The 20,160-nt window shown below is 48.0% G+C and overlaps 1 protein-coding gene across 1 annotated transcript in view; it reads left to right on the top strand.

Moving 5' to 3' along the window:
- The first annotated feature begins 2,043 nt into the window (after positions 1-2,043).
- The window catches only part of ss18l2 (ss18, like 2), a 38,222-nt gene continuing 20,105 nt past the window's right edge, over positions 2,044-20,160 (top strand). Inside the window, exons 1-3 of the mRNA XM_073070478.1 lie at positions 2,044-2,199; positions 7,228-7,304; positions 16,243-16,327. Coding sequence (XP_072926579.1) covers positions 2,131-2,199; positions 7,228-7,304; positions 16,243-16,327 — 231 coding nt within the window. The 5' untranslated portion in view covers positions 2,044-2,130. The remainder of the gene's footprint in view (positions 2,200-7,227; positions 7,305-16,242; positions 16,328-20,160) is intronic.

Here is a 20,160-nt window from a genome sequence, read left to right as displayed (position 1 = left end):
ATAGGGAGGGAGAGGGACAGGATCAGAGTGATGGAGAGGGAGGGAGATGGAGAGGGAGGGAGATGGGGGCGGAGGGGGACAGGATCAGAGTGATGGGGAGGAAGGAAGATGGTGGGGCGGAGGGGGGCAGGATCAGAGTGATGGGGGAGGAGGGACAGGATCAGAGTGATAGGGAGGGAGAGGGACAGGATCAGAGTGATGGGGAGGAAGGGAGATGGTGGGGGGAAGAGGGGGGAAAGGATTAGAGTGATGGGGAGGGAGAGGAACAGGATCAGAGTGATGGGGAGGAGGAGTGACTGGGAGGGAGATGCGGGAGGAGGGGGAGGGACAAGATCAGAGAGATGCGGAGAGAGGGAGATGGTGGGGGGGCTGAGAGGGGACAGGATCAGAGTGATAGGGAGGAGGGACAGGATCAGAGTGATAGGGAGGGAGAGGGACAGGATCAGAGTGACAGGGAGGAAGGGAGATGGTGGGGGGGCTGAGAGGGTACAGGATCAGAGTGACAGGGAGGAAGGGAGATGGTGGGGGGGCTGAGAGGGGACAGGATCAGAGTGATGGGGAGGAAGGGAGATGGTGGGGGGGCTGAGAGGGGACTGGATCAGAGTGATGGGGAGGAAGGGAGATGGTGGGGGGGCTGAGAGGGGACAGGATCAGAGTGACAGGGAGGGGGAGGGAGGAGCGGGAAGGACAAGATCAGACTAATGCAGAGGGAGGGAAGGAGAGGGACAGGATCAGAGTGACAGGGAGGGGGAGGGAGGAGCGGGAAGGACAAGATCAGACTAATGCAGAGGGAGGGAAGGAGAGGGACAGGATCAGAGTGATGGGGGAGGAAGGGAGATGGTGGGGCAGAGGGGGGCAGGATCAGACTGATGGGGAGGAGGGACAGGATCAGAGTGATAGGGAGGGAGAGGGACAGGATCAGAGTGATGGAGAGGGAGGGAGATGGGGGCGGAGGGGGACAGGATCAGAGTGATGGGGAGGAAGGGAGATGGTGGGGCGGAGGGGGGCGGGATCAGAGTGATGGGGGAGGAGGGACAGGATCAGAGTGATGGGGGAGGAGGGACAGGATCAGAGTGATAGGGAGGGAGAGGGACAGGATCAGAGTGATGGGGGAGGAGGGACAGGATCAGAGTGATAGGGAGGGAGAGGGACAGGATCAGAGTGATGGGGAGGGAGGGAGATGGTGGGGCGGAGGGGGACAGGATCAGAGTGATGGGGAGGGAGGGAGATGGGGGCGGAGGGGGACAGGATCAGAGTGATGGGGAGGGAGGGAGATGGTGGGGCAGAGGGGGACAGGATCAGAGTGATGGGGAGGGAGGGAGATGGTGGGGCAGAGGGGGACAGGATCAGAGTGATGGGGAGGGAGGGAGATGGGGGCGGAGGGGGACAGGATCAGAGTGATGGGGAGGGAGGGAGATGGTGGGGCAGAGGGGGACAGGATCAGAGTGATGGGGAGGGAGGGAGATGGGACGGAGGGGGACAGGATCAGAGTGATGGAGAGGGAGGGAGATGGGGGCGGAGGGGGACAGGATCAGAGTGATGGGGAGGGAGGGAGATGGGGGCGGAGGGGGACAGGATCAGAGTGATGGGGAGGGAGGGAGGGAGATGGTGGGGCAGAGGGGGACAGGATCAGAGTGATGGGGAGGGAGGGAGGGAGATGGTGGGGCAGAGGGGGACAGGATCAGAGTGATGGGGAGGGAGGGAGATGGTGGGGCGGAGGGGGACAGGATCAGAATGATGGGGAGGGAGGGAGATGGGGGCGGAGGGGGACAGGATCAGAGTGATGGAGAGGGAGGGAGATGGGGGCGGAGGGGGACAGGATCAGAGTGATGGGGAGGGAGGGAGATGGGGGCGGAGGGGGACAGGATCAGAGTGATGGAGAGGGAGGGAGATGGGGGCGGAGGGGGACAGGATCAGAGTGATGGGGAGGGAGGGAGATGGGGGCGGAGGGGGACAGGATCAGAGTGATGGTGAGGGAGGGAGGGAGGGAGGTAGAGGGTGGGTGGGGGGAGGAATAGACGATGAGGAGGGAGGCACTGAGGGTGGGAGTGACGGGGAGAGGTGTCACTCACAGGGGAGGAGTCGCTGCCGACTGTCGGTCGGTCGGAGGGAGGAACTGCTTTCTCCGCCATGTCTGTGGTATTTGTGCCACAGCGGCTGCGGAGCAAATGTGAAATAAACCAGGCGACCATCCAGAAGGTGAGCGGGGCTGTGGGCCACGCCGAGGCCTGGGGCTGTGCGTGTGGCGGGAGGCTGCGGCCTGGCGCCTGGCGCCGGAAGCCGGGATGGTGCTGCCACTCCGGGAGGCGGGCCGTGAGCCCCGCGCTCTCGGGCTGTGGGGTGCCGGGCCCGCCTTGAGTTTTGGTCGGACGCGATGATGTGGAAGGCGGAATGGAGCAGTGTTATCCGCTCCCGGCGTGAGGAGCGGAAGCCAGTTTTTGGTGGATGGCTTGGTTCCAGTTTGGGGGAGGGATTTGGCCTTCAGCTTGCTCAGGAGGGTGCTGGGGTGGACGTTTGTCTTAGGTGTCAAAGTTGGGGCCGGTTTCTAGGGTGGGGTTTGGCTTCTGAGATCGGTGGGTGGGATGGGTGTTGTGGGTCAGATTCTCGGGTGGATACTAATGCTAGTTAGAGTAGGTTGGGTGACTGGGGATTGGGTGCTGGTTTGGATGGAGCGGGTGACAGTGGGGATTGGGTGCTGGTTTGGATGGAGCGGGTGACAGTGGGGATTGGGTGCTGGTTTGGATGGAGCGGGTGACAGTGGGGATTGGGTGCTGGTTTGGATGGAGCGGGTGACAGTGGGGATTGGGTGCTGGTTTGGATGGAGCGGGTGACAGTGGGGATTGGGTGCTGGTTTGGATGGAGCGGGTGACAGTGGGGATTGGGTGCTAGTTTGGATGGAGCGGGTGACAGTGGGGATTGGGTGCTGGTTTGGATGGAGCGGGTGACAGTGGGGATTGGGTGCTGGTTTGGATGGAGCGGGTGACAGTGGGGATTGGGTGCTGGTTTGGATGGAGCGGGTGACAGTGGGGATTGGGTGCTGGTTTGGATGGAGCGGGTGACAGTGGGGATTGGGTGCTAGTTTGGATGGAGCAGGTGACAGTGGGGATTGGGTGTTGGTTTGGATGGAGCGGGTGACAGTGGGGATTGGGTGTTGGTTTGGATGGAGCGGGTGAGTGGGGATTGGGTGCTGGTTTGGATGGAGCGGGTGACAGTGGGGATTGGGTGCTGGTTTGGATGGAGCGGGTGACAGTGGGGATTGGGTGCTGGTTTGGATGGAGCGGGTGACAGTGGGGATTGGGTGTTGGTTTGGTTGGAGCGGGTGACAGTGGGGATTGGGTGCTGGTTTGGATGGAGCGGGTGACAGTGGGGATTGGGTGCTGGTTTGGATGGAGTGGGTGACAGTGGGGATTGGGTGCTGGTTTGGATGGAGCGGGTGACAGTGGGGATTGGGTGCTGGTTTGGATGGAGCGGGTGACAGTGGGGATTGGGTACTGGTTTGGTTGGAGTGCGTGACAGTGGGGATTGGGTGCTGATTTAAATGCAGTGGCTGTTTTTGTTGGGTGCTGGGATCAATGTGGGGTTAGTCTTTGAGTGCTGTTTGGATTGGTAGGTATTTTGGTTGCTGGGTTGGGTAGGAATGGTGATTGGGTGTTGGTTCAGGTAGAGTGGGTGTTTGTGTTGGGTGCTGGGTGAGTTTTGTGATTCAGATGTGCATCCAGATACTTGTAATGAGCATCTCTGCCTTCATCACCTTCTCAAGTTTCAGATCATAGCTCTCCTTTGGGTGAAAAAATAATTCTCCTATCCCTTACTAAACTCTGCCTCTGTGCCTTAAACTTGTACTTCCTTTAGTAAGACCAGTTATATTTTGTAAGTCAGATATAATAATGTCTAAAACATATTTGGACAGGTAATTGATAAAAAGCATAGAGGCACACAGGCCTAGTGTAGGCAAATAGGATTAGTAGGCATGATTAGCATGGGTGAGGTGGACCATCTTTGTGCCATAGAACTCTTATGATTCTAGGTTACGAGGATATAACCTCTAACCAAACACCCCTCTTTGAAAGTGAATTGCATTTAGTAACACAACCGAGATTTCTGCCACGAGATAAATTCAGATGCCACCGTATTGTAGCAGTTAGTGCAAAGCTATTACAGCTCAGGACATTCCAGGGTTCGGAATTAAATTCCAGCGCCGTTCTGTAAAGAATCTATGTATGTTCTCCCAATGACTGCATGGGTTTGCCCTGGTGCTCTGGTTTCCTCCCACAATCCAAACAGGTAGGTTAATTGGTCATTGCAAGTTGTGCCGTGATCAGGTTAGGGCTAATCGTGGTTGTGGGGTTGCTGAGATGGCGTGGCTCGAAAGGCCAGAGGACTGACTCCACACTGTATCACTGAGTAAATAAATAGCGTTTATAGACAGTAAGACACAGGAGCAGAATCAGGCCATCTGGCCCATCGAGTCAGCGCTATCATTCAATCAACCGCATTCCCCTGATTCTCCCCCAAGCTTTCATGCCCTGACCAATCAAAGACTCTCCGCTTTAAGTATGCCCAATGATTTGGCTTCCACAGCCAAATGTGGCAATGAATTCCACAGATTCACCATCCTCTGGCTAAGCAACTTCTTTCTCATCTTTGTTCTAAATAGATGGCCCTTCTATTCTGAGGCTCTGCCCTCTGGTCCGAGACTCACCCTCTAATTCCTCTCTACATCCACTCTATTGAGGCCTTTCAATGTTTGGTAGCTTTCAATGAGATTTCTACTCCCCCCCCCCACCCCCCATTCTTCTAAACTCCAGCAAGTACAAGCCCTGAGCCACCAAACTCTCCTCGTATGCGAAGCCTTTCATTGCTGGTATCATTCTTGTGTATATTGGTACATACACTGCAACTTCCTTGCCAGGGCATGGAAACTCAATCAAATGCATGGACTCCATCAAACTCTGTCTTGCTGTGGACTTGTATAAGAAGAAGTTATTCTAAACTGCCATCTAATGAAGACTCGTAAGCCATTTGTTTTCTGTTGAAGCCACGTTATCAGATTTAATATCGTGGATGTATAACTTGAAGTTTTAGTAGCTCGGGAATACATCACTCAGCCGGCACCTCCGACCTGCTCCAACTGTCAGTGTCCTGACTGAAATTCTGTCTTAACGCCGTTACCTCCTGGACTGTTTGTCCCACTCCCATCAGGGAGGAGGCTACGTAGTATGTACACCGGGATGGCCAGACTCAAAAACAGTTACTTTCCCCAAGCAGTAAGGCTGTTCAATGCCTCCACCCACAAACTCACCCCTCCATTCCCCCAACCACCACTACTTTATCATTTCCTGTCACTCACCTTATGTACAGACACTCCTGTGCCAAGTGCCACTTTATGGACATACAGTCGATCTGGATAAATAAGCTGTCATATGTATTGTGTTCTTTATCTCATTATGTTTTTTTTGTGTTGTATCAGATCCTGAAAAACAATTATTTCATTCTCCTTTACACTTGTGTACAGAAAAATGACATTAAGGTCATTTATTCACATAGAAGTCAAAGCCAAAGTAAAAGCAAAGGAGAGGGCATACAAGGAAGCAAAAATTAGTGGGAAGACAGAGGATTGGGAAGTTTTTAAAAGCTTACAAAAGGAAACTAAGAAGGTCATTAAGAGGGAAAAGATGAACTATGAAAGGAAGCTAGCAAGTAATATCACAGAGGATGCTAAAAGCTTTTTCAAGTATATAAAGAGTAAAAGACAGGTGAGAGTAGATATAGGACCAATAGAAAATGATGCTGGAGAAATTGTAATGGGAGATAAGGAGATGGCGGAGGAACTGAACAAGTATTTTGCATCAGTCTTCACTGAGGAAGACATCAGCAGTATACCGGACACCCAAGAGTGTCAGGGAAGAGAAGTGTGCGCAGTCACAATTACGAAAGAGAAAGTATTCAGGAAGCTGAATAGTCTAAGGGTAGATAAATCTCCCAGGCCAGATGGAATGCACCCTCGTGTTCTGAAGGAAGTAGCAGTGGAGATTGCGGAGGCATTAGCAATGATCTTTCAAAAGTCCATAGATTCTGGCCTGGTTCTGGAGGACTGGAAGATTGCAAATGTCACTCCGCTATTTAAGAAGGGGGCAAGGAAGCAAAAAGGAAATTATAGACCTGTTAGCTTGACATCGGTGGTTGGGAAGTTGTTGGGAGTCGATTGTCAAGGATGAGGTTACGGAGTACCTGGAGGCATATGACAAGATAGGCAGAACTCAGCATGGTTTCCTCGAAGGAAACTGCTGCTTGACAAACCTATTGCAATTTTTTGAGGAAATTACAAGTAGGCTAGACAAGGGAGATGCAGTGGATGTTGTGTATTTGGATTTTCAGAAGGCCTTTGACAAGGCGCTGCACATGAGGCTGCTAAACAAGACAAGAGCCCATGGAATTACAGGAAAGTTACATACATGGATAGAGTGTTGGCTGATTGGCAGGAAACAGAGAGTGGGAATAAAGGGATCCCATTCTGGTTGGCTGCTGGTTACCAGTGGTGTTCCACAGGGGTCCGTGTTGGGGCCGCTTCTTTTTACGTTGTATATCTACGATTTGGATTATGGAATAGATGGCTTTGTGGCTAAGTTTGCTGATGATACAAAGATAGGTGGAGGAGCCAGTAGTGCTGAGGAAGCAGAGTCTGCAGAGAGACTTGGACTGTACTCCTTGGAGTTTAGAAGAATGAGGGGGGACCTCATAGAAACATTTCAAATGTTGAAAGGCATTGACAGAGTGTATGTGGCAAAGCTGTTTCCCATGGTGGGGGAGCCTAGTACGAGAGGACATGACTTAAGGATTGCAGGGCGCCCATTCAGAACAGAGATGCGAAGAAATTTTTTTAACCAGAGGGTGGTGAATCTGTGGAATTTGTTGCCACGGGCGGCAATGGAGGTCAAGTCATTGGGTGTATTTAAGGCAGAGATTGATAGGTATCTGAGTAGCCAGGGCATCAAAGGTTATGGTGAGAAGGCGGGGAGGAGTGAGACTAAATGGGAAGATGGATCAGCTCATGATAAAATGCAGCAGACTTGATGGGCTGAATGGCCGACTTCTGCTCCTTTGTCTTATAGTCTAAATAATCTTAAATGTTAATGTCCTTGGGTTGTAGGCTCTATGTTAATCAACAATTTGTTATTATTGATTAGTTGTGACTGTTAGTAAAAGTGGCTTTTTTTGTGGTTTCAGTTACTTGACGAGAACAACCAGTTAATTCAGTGCATTGTGGAGTATCAGAACAATGGCAAAGCTGCAGAGTGCACCCAGTAAGTCACCGAGTTTGTTTCTTTACTTAGAGTTACAGCACAGTAACAGCCCCTTCCAGCTCAACGAGCCCCCACTGCCCAATTGCACCCTGTGACCGATCAACCTACTAGCCAGTACGTCTTTGGAATATGGGAGGAAAGCGGGGCAGCCAAAGGAAACCCATGTTGTGACGGGGAGAACGTACAAGCTCCTAACAGAAAGTGGCAGGAATTGAAACTGGGGAGCCGGCACTGTAAAGCAATGTGTTAATCACTGACTTCGTGGGAGGGAGAGAAAATCGGTCCATCTGTGTGTGGGAGGACAGGAAATAAGCTTGTAGGCTGTTGTTGCTTGTGTTGGACTGCTGGACATTGTGGAGGATATGCTATGTTGGTGTGGAATGCGTGGCAATGCTTGGGTTGTGTTGGTTGCTGACACACACACAGCGTTTCAACGTATGTTTCGATGTTCAGGTGACAAATGAATCCAACAGCATTAATTCTCAGAATCTGAATGAGTTGCTAAGTTTCTCATTATATTTATTTAAAATGAATACAAAATATATATTATGGAATTGTAAAACATCATTTAAATATCAACTTACAATAAGTTCAAGGGATGCTTACTTACCTAAGCCCATCACCCCATCTGGGCCACAAAAGCAGCTTCCTTAGTCCTCTGTCCTGGGCCAGTTTTTCACATTATCGCCAGGTGTAGTCCTTTGAAGGTCCTTCCTGTCCCAGGCTGAGGTTGTATTTCCTCTGCCAGAGAAAAAGCTTCGGAGCTTCCGTTTGTATTTCTGTAGTTCTGGGTTTTCACAGGATGGGATTGCTAGCCCCATGTACAACCCTCCTATCGCAGCCGGCTTGGGACCATCCATGGCAGAGCGAAGTTCATGGGATAACAGGTAGATTTACCTCATGATGGGGAAGTGGAGATACTGAGGCTGATTTCCTCATTACGGGGAAGTGGAGATATTGAAGCTGTTTTCCTTATTACAAGGAAATGTACATACTGAGGTTGTTTTCCTCATGGATAGGAAATTGAGATATTGAGGCTGTTTTCCTCATGATTGGGAAGTGGAGATTCTGAGACTGTTTTCCTCATGGGGGGAATGTGGAGATATTGAGGCTGTTTTCCTCATGATTGGGAAATGGAGATTCTGAGACTGTTTTCCTCATGGGGGGAATGTGGAGATATTGAGGCTGTTTTCCTCATGGGGAGAAGTAGAGATATTGAGGCTGTTTTCCTCATGATTGGGAAGTGGAGATTCTGAGACTTTTCCTCATGGGGGGAATGTGGATATATTGAGGCTGTTTTCCTCATGGGGAGTAGAGATATTGAGGCTGTTTTCCTCATGGGAGAAGTAGAGATATTGAGGCTGTTTTCCTCATGGGGGGAAGTAGAGATATTGAGGCTGTTTTCCTCATGATTGGGAAGTGGAGATTCTGAGACTTTTCCTCATGGGGGGAATGTGGAGATATTGAGGCTGTTTTCCTCATGGGGAGTAGAGATATTGAGGCTGTTTTCCTCATGGGGAGTAGAGATATTGAGGCTGTTTTCCTCATGGGAGAAGTAGAGATATTGAGGCTGTTTTCCTCATGGGGGGAAGTAGAGATATTGAGGCTGTTTTCCTCATGATTGGGAAGTGGAGATTCTGAGACTTTTCCTCATGGGGGGAATGTGGAGATATTGAGGCTGTTTTCCTCATGGGGAGTAGAGATATTGAGGCTGTTTTCCTCATGGGGGGAAGTAGAGATATTGAGGCTGTTTTCCTCATGGGGGGAAGTAGAGATATTGAGGCTGTTTTCCTCATGGGGGGAAGTAGAGATATTGAGGCTGTTTTCCTCATGGGGAGAAGTGGAGATATTGAGGCTGTTTTCCTCATGGGGAGAAGTGGAGATATTGAGGCTGTTTTCCTCATGGGGAGAAGTGGAGATATTGAGGCTGTTTTCCTCATGGGGAGAAGTAGAGATATTGAGGCTGTTTTCCTCATGATTGGGAAGTGGAGATATTGAGGCTGTTTTCCTCATGGGGGGAAGTAGAGATATTGAGGCTGTTTTCCTCATGGGGAGAAGTGGAGATATTGAGGCTGTTTTCCTCATGGGGAGAAGTGGAGATATTGAGGCTGTTTTCCTCATGGGGAGAAGTAGAGATATTGAGGCTGTTTTCCTCATGGGGGGAAGTAGAGATATTGAGGCTGTTTTCCTCATGGGGGGAAGTGTGGATCTGTCCTCACTTCCTCTCAATTAACAAACCACTGCCCTGTTTCTGATTTTGGAAATAGAAATTTCCTGCTAACTATGCTGAGTTCTTCATTAATTTTATAGACAATGAATAGATGTCTTGGCTCTCCCTAGCTCCTAAACTACACCAGAGGCATTACCATAATTCTTCAGCCCGGGAAAATCTCTGCACATTCACTGTTGTGGTCACGCCTTCTCTGTGGTTTATTATGTGCCTTTCTGCACTCTAAAGTGATAACTTTTCAGCCTGTTCCTTCTTCTCTGGCCATTGAAGTTTCTCATATACCTTCCTCACCATTTCATTCACCCACCCAGCCACCAGGTATCATAAAGTCATAGAGCATTACGGCAGAGAAACAGGTCCTTTGGCTGAATTATTTATCTTCCTCATCCCATCACCTGCACCTGGAGCATTGCCCTCAATCGTGGAACTGCTGTGGGAACGTTTCAAGGGTCGGTATAGTGAGTGTTCAGTCTGTATACAATCCATGGTGTATCTCGGGGAGGGGGGTGGTATGTTTAATGGGTGGTACAGTAACAAAGTGGTTAGCACAACTCTTTACAGAGCCAGCGATCATGGTTCAATTCCAGTCACTATCTTTAAGGTATGTTCTCCCTGTGACTGTGTGGGTTTCCTCTGGGTGCTCTGGTTTCCCCCCACGTTCCAAACACGTATGGCTTAGTGCTAGTAAGATGTGCCATGCTATGTTGGCACTGGAAACATGGTGATACTTTTGAGCTGCCCCGACACATCCTCAGACTGTGTTGGTTGTTGAAACATACAGTGAAATGCATTGTTTGTGTCGATGTACATGTGACAAATAAAGCTCATCTTTAATGTTTGAATTTGCCGATTGGGTGAAATGGTTGCTGTACTATAGAGTCACGCTGCGGGGTTTGGGAGTGTAAGAACTGCTTCAGTCAAGAGTATTAACGTGTCTGGGCTCGATTGTAACCTAATGCCAGCGCCCACGATTACTGCTGTTGTCGGCACAGATACTCGGCAGAAGGTTTCATTCCAGTCTGACAGGTTTGTGACAGAAACTTCACTGTTCATGTGCTCTAAAGCTTCTTGCATTTCTGTCACACCTTTCTTAGCTCTGTGCACCCTTAGAGCACCTCGCCAGTCATGAAATGACCCAGTCCGTCATGGGTAAAGCCCTCTCCATCGACACAGAGTGCTATAGCAGTAAAGTAGCATCAGAGAATCCCCCCCCCCACCCCCCAGGCCATGCTCCCTTCTCACTGCTGCCATCGGGAAGGTGGTACCCACACTAGGAACAGTTGTTACCCCTCAACCAGCAGGCTTTTGAACCAGAGGGGTTAACTTCACTCAGCTTCACACCCCCATCACTGTACCCACAACCCATGGACTCACTTTCAAAGACCCTTCATCTCCATGTTCTCGATGTTTATTGCTTATATATTTAACATTATTATTGTTTCCTTTTTAATTTTTTTATTATTTGGACAGTTGTCTCTTGCACACTGGTTGTTTGTTCATTCTGTCGGGTGCAGTCTGTCATTTATTTTCTCTGGGGTACAGTCTCGTTTATTTTCTGTCGGGCGTAGTCTGTCGTTTATTTTCTGTCGGGTGTAGTCTGTCGTTTATTTTCTGTCGGGTGCAGTCTGTCGTTAATTTTCTATCGGGTGCAGTCTGTCGTTTATTTGGTTGTGTTTCCTGTATTTACTGTGAATGCTCGCAAGAAAATGAATCTCAAGGTTGTATATGGTGACGTATATGTGCCTTGATAATAAATTTATTTTGAACATTGACTGTGCTTAAGTCACCATTACAAGTTCAATTTCAGGTTTAGGTTCAAGTTTATTATCATCTGTACAAGCAAATAAAACAATGTTTCTCTAGACCATGGTGCACACACAGCACATAAACAAAATATTACTACAAATAAGTTAACAGTAGACAGCTTGCTGTTCTAGTGACAAAGCTATTCATTAGTCTCACAGCCTGAGGGAAGAAGCTGTTACCCAGTGTGGCAGTCCTAATCCTGATGCTCCTGTACCTCCTTCCTGATGGTAGTGGGTCAAAGAGACTGTGGGATGGGTGGTACGAAACATATACTTCACTTGTCTGGATAAGCTCGATGCCATTCAGAATAAAGTAGTCTATTGGCGTCTATCCACCATACTAAACATTCATTCTCTTTACTCTGGCACAGAGTAAAATGTAATTCAAAATGCAGGTAAACAGCAAACAGCTTGCTGTCCTCGTAATGACACCTCAGTGGTGTCAGGGTATTCATTAGTCACTCTGCCTGAGGGAAGAAGCTGTTAACTCATTCTGGCAGTCTGTCCCTGTACTGGAACTCCTATATCTCCTTCCTGATGGTAGTAGTTTAAAAAGATCGTGGGTTGGGTGGTAGGGATCCTCACCAATGCTTTGGGCCTTTCATCTACAACACTCCCAGTAAAAGTCACAAATGGATGGAGATGGGGGAGTCTCCAATAATCCTCCCGGTACCGGCTGGTCACTGTCCTCTGTAGGGTTTTACAGTCTGGTGCCCCGCAGCTCTGTGCCACACAATGATGCAGCCAGACAGGACGCTCTCGATGGCGCTCCTTTAGAACGTTATTAGAATATAGACGGGAGCCCAATCTCCTCAGAGTGTATAGATGCTGCTGTGCCTTGACTAGTGAGGAGGTGCTGTGGGTCCAGATTAGATCGTCCATTATGTGTACACCAAGGAATTTTGTGCTCTTCACTCTCCACAGCAGAGCCACTGATGTCCAGTGGAGAGTGGTCATCCTGTGTCTTCCTGAAGTCCACAACAATCTCTTGACTGGTCCATGTTGAGACTCAGGTTGTCTTTCACACACCAAACCTCTCTACCTCCTCTCTGTACGCCAACTCACCATTGTTGCTGATGAGGCCAGCCACTGGTATCATCAACAAACTTGCTGATGTGCTGTGAGTAGTCTACACTGGCAGCGTAGTTGTGAGTCAGCAGCGGACTGAGCACACAGCCCTGGAGGACCCAATGCTCAGCGTGATGGAACTTGCTACCAGCTTGGAATGACTGGGATCCTTCCATCAAGAAGTCCAAGATCCAGTTACAGAGAGGGGTTTTGAGTCCAAACGAGGACAGTTTACCCACCAGCCTCTGAGGGATGATCACGTTAAACACTGAGCTGAAGTTGATGAACGATATCCTGGTATATGAGGCGTTGTTTTCTAGATTGGACAGGATGGAGTGCAGGGCCAAGGCCATGGCATGACCAGTGGACTGGTTTGCATGGTAGGCGAACTGGAGCAGGAAATGCAGTAGCCAGTTGGTGCACAGCAAGCTCCCAGGAGCAGCAACAATATGAACAGAAGCAGAGAGTTTTTGATGTCGTTGCAACAATAAGTCTGGGCCCATGACATGATATGAGCACCAGAGTCAAGGATAGCTGTCATCAGGTTCTTGAACCGATCTGCACAACCCCAACACTACCTCAGTGACACAGCACTACAGACCACTTCTTGCAATGCCATGGACTTGTCTCTAATTACATACAGTCCAGGCCTTTCAGCCCACAATATTGTACTGGCTCTTTAACCTAGTCTAAGATCAACCTAACCCTTCCCTTCCACATTGCTCCCCATTTTTCTGTCATCCTCTATCCCTGGCAGCGGTTTCCATGCACTCAACATCTTTGTAAAAAACCCCTCTGACATCCTCATGTATACTGCCCTCCAATCACCTTTCAGTCATGCCCACTCACATTAGCCATTTCCACCCTGGGAAAAAGTCTCTGGCTGGCCACTCTGTCTATGCCTCTTGTCATCTTTTATACCTCCAAGTCTCGAGCTTGCTCAACGTATCCTCATAAGACATGCTGTCTAATCCAGGCAGCATCCTGGTAAATCTCCTCTGCACTCTCTCTAAAGCTTCCATATAACGAGGTAACCGGAACTGAATATAATATTTCATGTGTAGTCTAACTAGGGTTTAGTAGAGTTGCAACATGACCTTGCGGCTCTTGAACTCAATCCCCCTACTAAGGAAGGCCAACACACCATAACCCTATCAACTTGCATGGCAACTGTGAGGAATCTATAGACATGGAACCCCAGATCCCTCTGTTCCTCCTTGCTACTAATAATCCTGCCTTAACCCTGTACTCTGCCTTCACGCACAACCTTCCAAACTGAATCACTTCACACTTTTCTGGAATGAATTGTGTCCTGTTTGCACCAATGTATTGGTTCACACTTTTTGCCTTCACTCTCTTTGGGTATCATCAAAGGCCCAGAACAACTTGAGTGTCATTTATATTGATGCAGTCTTCACCCCAGCTGCCAGGGAAGGGCATCTTAAGATTGTCATTGCCAGGGGTTGGTGGGTGGGAATAAACGTAGGGATGAGCTCTCAGAAAGCCTCTGACAACCAAACTGTATCAGTCCCTAAACACAAAGTACACTGTAGATGCTGAGGTCAAAGCAACACGTACAACAAGCTGGAGGAACTCAGCGGGTCGGGCAGCATCAGGACAAAGGGTCTCGGCCCGAAACGTTGACTGTTCATTTCCATGGATGCTGCCTGACCTGCTGAGTTCCTCCAGCTTGTTGTACATGTATCAGTCCCTGCTGTTCCTTTGGATTTATCAGTTGCATAGAGAGCAGGGTGGGGCTGCTACATGGGCAACAGCTTGCTCTCCATGTCATACTGCCCTGGCTTGCTTATCACGTAGACAGCCAGGATGCAGCATCCATGGACAACCCTGGCCAACGGAGGGCCTCAATTGAACAAAACATCTCAAATCGTTTTCTTGGGTGTACTCTCAAACTCTGGGGCTAGCTCAAAACCATTTTCCTGTGAGCGTTCTCAAACTCTGAGGCCAAGTTGCAGGAAGTGATGCCGGAAGAGAGGGATATTAAAGCAGAAGGAGAAGGAAGGTTTCTGTAGGGTGCTCCAGGACCAGAGCGTAAGTGGCCTAAAGCACAGTAACCATGAGTGATGTGACAAGATTGGTGACGTACAGGGACCTCGGTGGGGCGGGGGGGGGGGGTGGTGAGCGGGGATATTGACTGCAAGAATGAGGCAGTCAGGTTTGGAAATTATACAGTCCATGGTATTCAGTCATCATTCGCCTGTATGCCGCCGTACTGTTGATTTATCAGCATGGTAGCATAGCAGTTGTTGTAACACAAGACAGCATCAGCAGTTGTGGTTCAATTCCCATCACTGTCCGTAAGGAGTTTGTACGTTTTCCCCATGACCATGTGGGTTTCCTCTGGGTGCTCCAGTTTCCTCCCACATTGCAAAGGCGTAAGGACTAGGGTTAGTAAGTTGTGGGCGTGCCAGCTTGGTACTGGAAGCGTGGTGACACCCGCTGTCAGTGGGCTGCCCCCAGCACATCCTCAGACTGTGTTGGTCATTGATGTGAACAGTATATTTCACTGTGCATTTGGGTGTACATCTGACAAATAAAACTAATGTTTAATGTTTAATCTTTGCCACAGGATGATGAGGGGTGAGGAAGGGATGCAGTGAGGTCTCGGGGAGGGGGGGGGGGAGATATCCATTCCAGAACCCACCTGTCACCCTGTAGTACTTGGCAGGACTGTCCATGACCATATGACACAGGAGCAGAATTAGGCCATTTGAGCCATTGAGCCTGCTCTGCCATTCCATCACGTCTGATTTATTATCCCTCTCAATCCCATTCTCTTTCTTTCTCCCCATAACCTTTGACACCCTGACTAATCAAGAACCCATCAACCACTGCATAAACTCTTCTCAGGCTTCCAGCCAGGTACAAGTATCAATCTTAACCAATGTTTTGTTGACAAACTCTGCCATCTTCATCAAGGATGATACCTAGACATGTTCAGTCCGGTGGTATATATACCCCCCATTATCTGTGCTTCCTGATTGGTTAATCCTCATCCAATCAGGTTTTCGCTGTCCCACCTTGTTTACAATTGATTTCCAGTTCTTATTCAGACCGAGACCATTGTCTTTGTTAAAATTCTTTTCCTCTAGTTTTATTTCAATGGCTTCCTTCACCAGGCGGTCCCAAGGCCCATTGACATGGCACAGTAGTTTCAATTTCAAAGTACGTTTATAATCAAGGTATGTATGCATATACAACCTTGAGATTCATCTTCTTGCAGAAAGCAACAAAACAAAGAAACACAATAGAATGTGTGAAAAAGAAAGAACAAATCAAACAAACAATAAAAAAGTAAACAAATAATACACAGGCATGAATCGAGTCCCTGAAACTGAGTCCACAGTCATGGAGACGGTTCAGCACTGCAGCTGGATCAGGAGCTGATGGCTGCAGGCCACAGCTGCAGAGTCAATTCAGTTTTTGCCCTCGCCCTGACATTTTGATCTTCTTTTAATCTGGCTTGGCACTTAAGTGGGCTAATTGTTGGTTTGCTTTTCACTCTTGGGCCTGGGCTCTGCTGCTTCAATCTGGACCCAAGTCCGCTTCAGTAATGGCTGCAGTGGCCATTTCTGCATACTGCAGTGTCCTGTTCGCCTAAACACCAGGTCATACAGACAATTCAAAAGCACACCTCCCAAAGGGAAACTACAGGTTGCAAACTGCAGTGATCATAGTTCTGAAAACGTATATCTACTCAAACTGTTAGTGGTTTTGTTAGCTGTCTGCCCAAGTTTGGTATGTCTTGCCAGCACCATTTGGGACTGGGCAGAAAGTTGGTTAAAGAATAAAAAATCTTATTGTTTTTGTACAGGTACCAGCAGATCCTGCATAGGAACCTCATCTACTTGGCCACAATAGCAGATTCCAGCCAGAATGTGGCAAGTGCACATCCTCTGGTAAGTGATAGCAAAGTGAGAGATTGAGGGAAGCCAGACTGCTCGAACCCAGGAGATCTTTGGCCTGTCCTGTCCTTTCCTGTCCTGTTTGCCTCCTGCCTGGCTCTCTTGCTTCTGTACCCCAACTATTAATATACCAATGGCTTATTGAGAAAGTAAGGAGGCATGGGATCCAAGGGGACGTTGCTTTGTGAATCCAAAACTGGCTTGCCCACAGAAGGCAAAGAATGGTTGTAGACTGGTTATATTCTGTATGGAGCTCGGTCACCAGTGGTGTGCCTTAGGGATCTGTTCTGGGACCCTGACTCTTTGTGATTTTTATAAATGACCTGGATAAGGAAGTGGAGGGATGGGTTAGTAAATTTGCTGATAACACGAAGGTTGTGGGTGTTGTGGATAGTGTGGTGGGCTGTCAGAGGTTACAACAGATCATTGATAGGATGCAATACTGGGCAGATGGAGTTCAACCCAGATAAGTGTGAGGTGGTTCATTTTGGTAGGTCAAATATGATGGCAGATTATAGTATTAATGGTAAGACTCTTGGCAGTGTGGAGGATCAGAGGGATCTTGGGGTCTGAATCCATAGGACACTCAAAGCTGCTGCGCAGGTTGACTCTGTGGTTAAGAAGGCATACGGTGCTTTGGCCTTCATCAATCGTGGGATTGAGTTTAAGAGCCGAGAGGTAATGTTGCAAGTATATAGGACCCTGGTCAGACCCCACTTGGAGTACTGTGCTCAATTCTGGTCGCCTCACTACAGGAAGGACTTGGAAACCATAGGAAGGGTGCAGAGGAGATTTACAAGGATATTGCCTGGATTGGGGAGCATGCCTTATGAGGATAGGTTGAGTGAACTTGGCTTTTTCTCCTTGGAGTGACGGAGGATGAGAGGTGACCTGATAGAGGTGTACAAGATAATGAGAGGCATTGATCATGTGGTTAGTCAGAGGCTTTTCCCCAGGGCTGAAATGACTAGCACGAGAGGGCATAGTTTTAAGGTACAGAGGAGATGTCCGGGATAAGATTTTTACACAGAGAGTGGTGAGTGCACAGAATGGGCTGCAGGTGGAGGCGGAAACGATACGATCTTTTAAGAGACTCCTGGATGGCGACATGGAGCTTAGAAAAATAGAGGGCTATGGGTAAAGCCTAGGCAGTTATAAGGTAAGGACATGTTCGGCACAGCTTTGTGGTCCAGTGCCTGTATTGTGCTGTATGTTTTCTTTGTTTCTAATTATTTCACCCCATCCCATTGCCAGCAGTCATATGCCAAACATGAATTTTTCCATGCTTAAGTCAATGTAAATTTATTATCGAAGAACTTGTGACAGAGAAGTAGAATTGGTCCATTTGGCCCATTGAGTCAAGACTGATTTATTATCTCTCTCAACACCCCCCCTCCATTCTCCTGCCTTCTCCCCATAACATATCATATACTACCTTCAGATTTACTTTCATGCAGGCATTTACAGGTAAATAAAGAAATACAACGATTTTTTTAAAAATGTGCAGAAGGCATGGTTGTATAGCAGATAGCATAATGCTTTACAGCGGCAACAACCCAGATTCAATCCTGCCACTGTCTGTAAGGAGTTTTCAGGTTCAATTCCCACCACTGTCTATAAGGAGTTTTACAGCCACAACAACCCAGGTTCAATTCCCACCACTGTCGGTAAGGAGTTTTACAGCCACAATAACCCAGGTTCAATACCCATCGCTGTCGGTAAGGAGTTTTACAGCCACAACAACCCAGGTTCAATACCCATCGCTGTCGGTAAGGAGTTTTACAACCACAACAACCCAGGTTCAATTCCCACCACTGTCGGTAAGGAGTTTTACAGCCACAATAACCCAGGTTCAATTCCCACCACTGTCGGTAAGGAGTTTTACAGAACAATAACCCAGGTTCAATACCCACCACTGTCGGTAAGGAGTTTTACAGAACAATAACCCAGGTTCAATACCCATCGCTGTCTATAAGGAGTTTTACAGAACAATAACCCAGGTTCAATTCCCACCACTGTCGGTAAGGAGTTTTACAGAACAATAACCCAGGTTCAATTCCCACCACTGTCGGTAAGGAGTTTTACAGAACAATAACCCAGGTTCAATGCCCATCGCTGTCTATAAGGAGTTTTACAGAACAATAACCCAGGTTCAATTCCCACCACTGTCGATAAGGAGTTTTACAGAACAATAACCCAGGTTCAATACCCATCGCTGTCTGTAAGGAGTTTTACAGCCACAATAACCCAGGTTCAATACCCATTGCTGTCTGTAAGGAGTTTTACAGCAACAACAACCCAGGTTCAATACCCATCGCTGTCTGGAAGGAGTTTTACAGCCACAATAACCCAGGTTCAATTCCCACCACTGTCGGTAAGGAGTTTGTACGTTCTGCCTGTGACCGTGTGGGTTTCCTCCCACATTCCAAAGACATTTGGGTTAATTGGTCACATGGGTGTAACTGGGTGCTGTGGTTCGTTGGGCCTGTTGTCACGCTGCATCTCTAATGAATAAAATAAATAAAAGAATAGGCATGTCATTTTTCTAAAAAAAAATCTGCTTTTAATAATCTATTTTAAAGTACTTTGCTTGTTCAGCATTCATAGCTCAGCACAATGCTAAGATATCCCTTTGTTACTAACATGTCCAGACAGACCAAGGCCTCTCTTTGTATATTTGTTCCAGCCTATATCGTATATTTATCTTTTTTCCTAGAGAACTGTTGCCTGGTTTTGCAGTGGGACTCACAACACATTTAAATTATAGCACTGTGAGGGATTATTTTGCTCCACTCCTTAATATACAATCCTACTGCTGGGCTAGATGCAGTCCATCTGTTTAGATTTGGTGTCCCAATTATAGTTCTACTAATTTGCTCATTGTCTAAATTCCAGCATATTAAATTGTTATGTTAAATTTTAAATAACTCTGGAAATTCTGATCAATGTATCCTCACTTTCCAATGTATTTCAGTTCCCTTGCACAGAATCTGTCAGGTCTTTGGGATTAGTTTGCCTCAAGTATATAATTTTCTCTGTAAAGCTTTCCCTTGCTGCAATTTCTCCACTCCTTGCTGTTCTGCAAAAAAGGAGAGTAAATCAGCATTTAATAGAACTGGCTGTTTAAGATTATATTTGTTATTATCTAATCTCTTAACATGGTCAGTTATGTGGGAGGGAAGGGTCAGATTGATCTTAGAGCAGGTTGGAAGGTCAGCACAACGTTATAGGCTGAAGGCGAGGGACTACGCTGGAATGTTATGTGTTCAGTGTTTCCATTTGGGTGCCACAGTAGCACGTTGCTGTTATAGCTCGGGCTGTTTCGGAGTTCAATTCCTGCACCATCTGTAAGGAGTTTTTTGTTCTGCCCATGACTGTGTGGGTTTCCTCCAGGTGCTCCAGTTCTTTTCCACAAAGATGTACTGGAGGGTCATTGGAAATTGTCCTGTCATTGGGCTAGGGTTAAATTGCTGGGTGGTGAGGCTCATTGGGCTGGAAAGGCCTGTTCTACATGGTATCTCTAAATAAAATAGAAAATAAAAACAGCACAATACCACCGAACAAACCCCTCCCTATGACTCCCTCTTCCCCCCACCCCCACCATCAGAGATCTCATCCTCAGGGCCCGCCAACTATGCTCTTTGGCTATGAGGATCAGAGGTTTTCATACTCAGTACCTGCTAACCTGACCTCCATCGTCATTGAACTTACTGGAGTCAGACATCTGGACCTGCTGACTGACCTCTGACCCCGAGGCTCTCCGACCTCAGGGACCACCAGGCCTCTTCATGCTGTTAAAGATTAGCGATCACTTCGAATTGAACACT

Source organism: Hemitrygon akajei, chromosome 17, assembly GCF_048418815.1.
Source record: "Hemitrygon akajei chromosome 17, sHemAka1.3, whole genome shotgun sequence".
Classification (NCBI taxonomy): domain Eukaryota; kingdom Metazoa; phylum Chordata; class Chondrichthyes; order Myliobatiformes; family Dasyatidae; genus Hemitrygon; species Hemitrygon akajei.
Note: the sequence above shows the minus strand (reverse complement) of the source record. Positions and strands in the feature narration are given on the sequence as shown.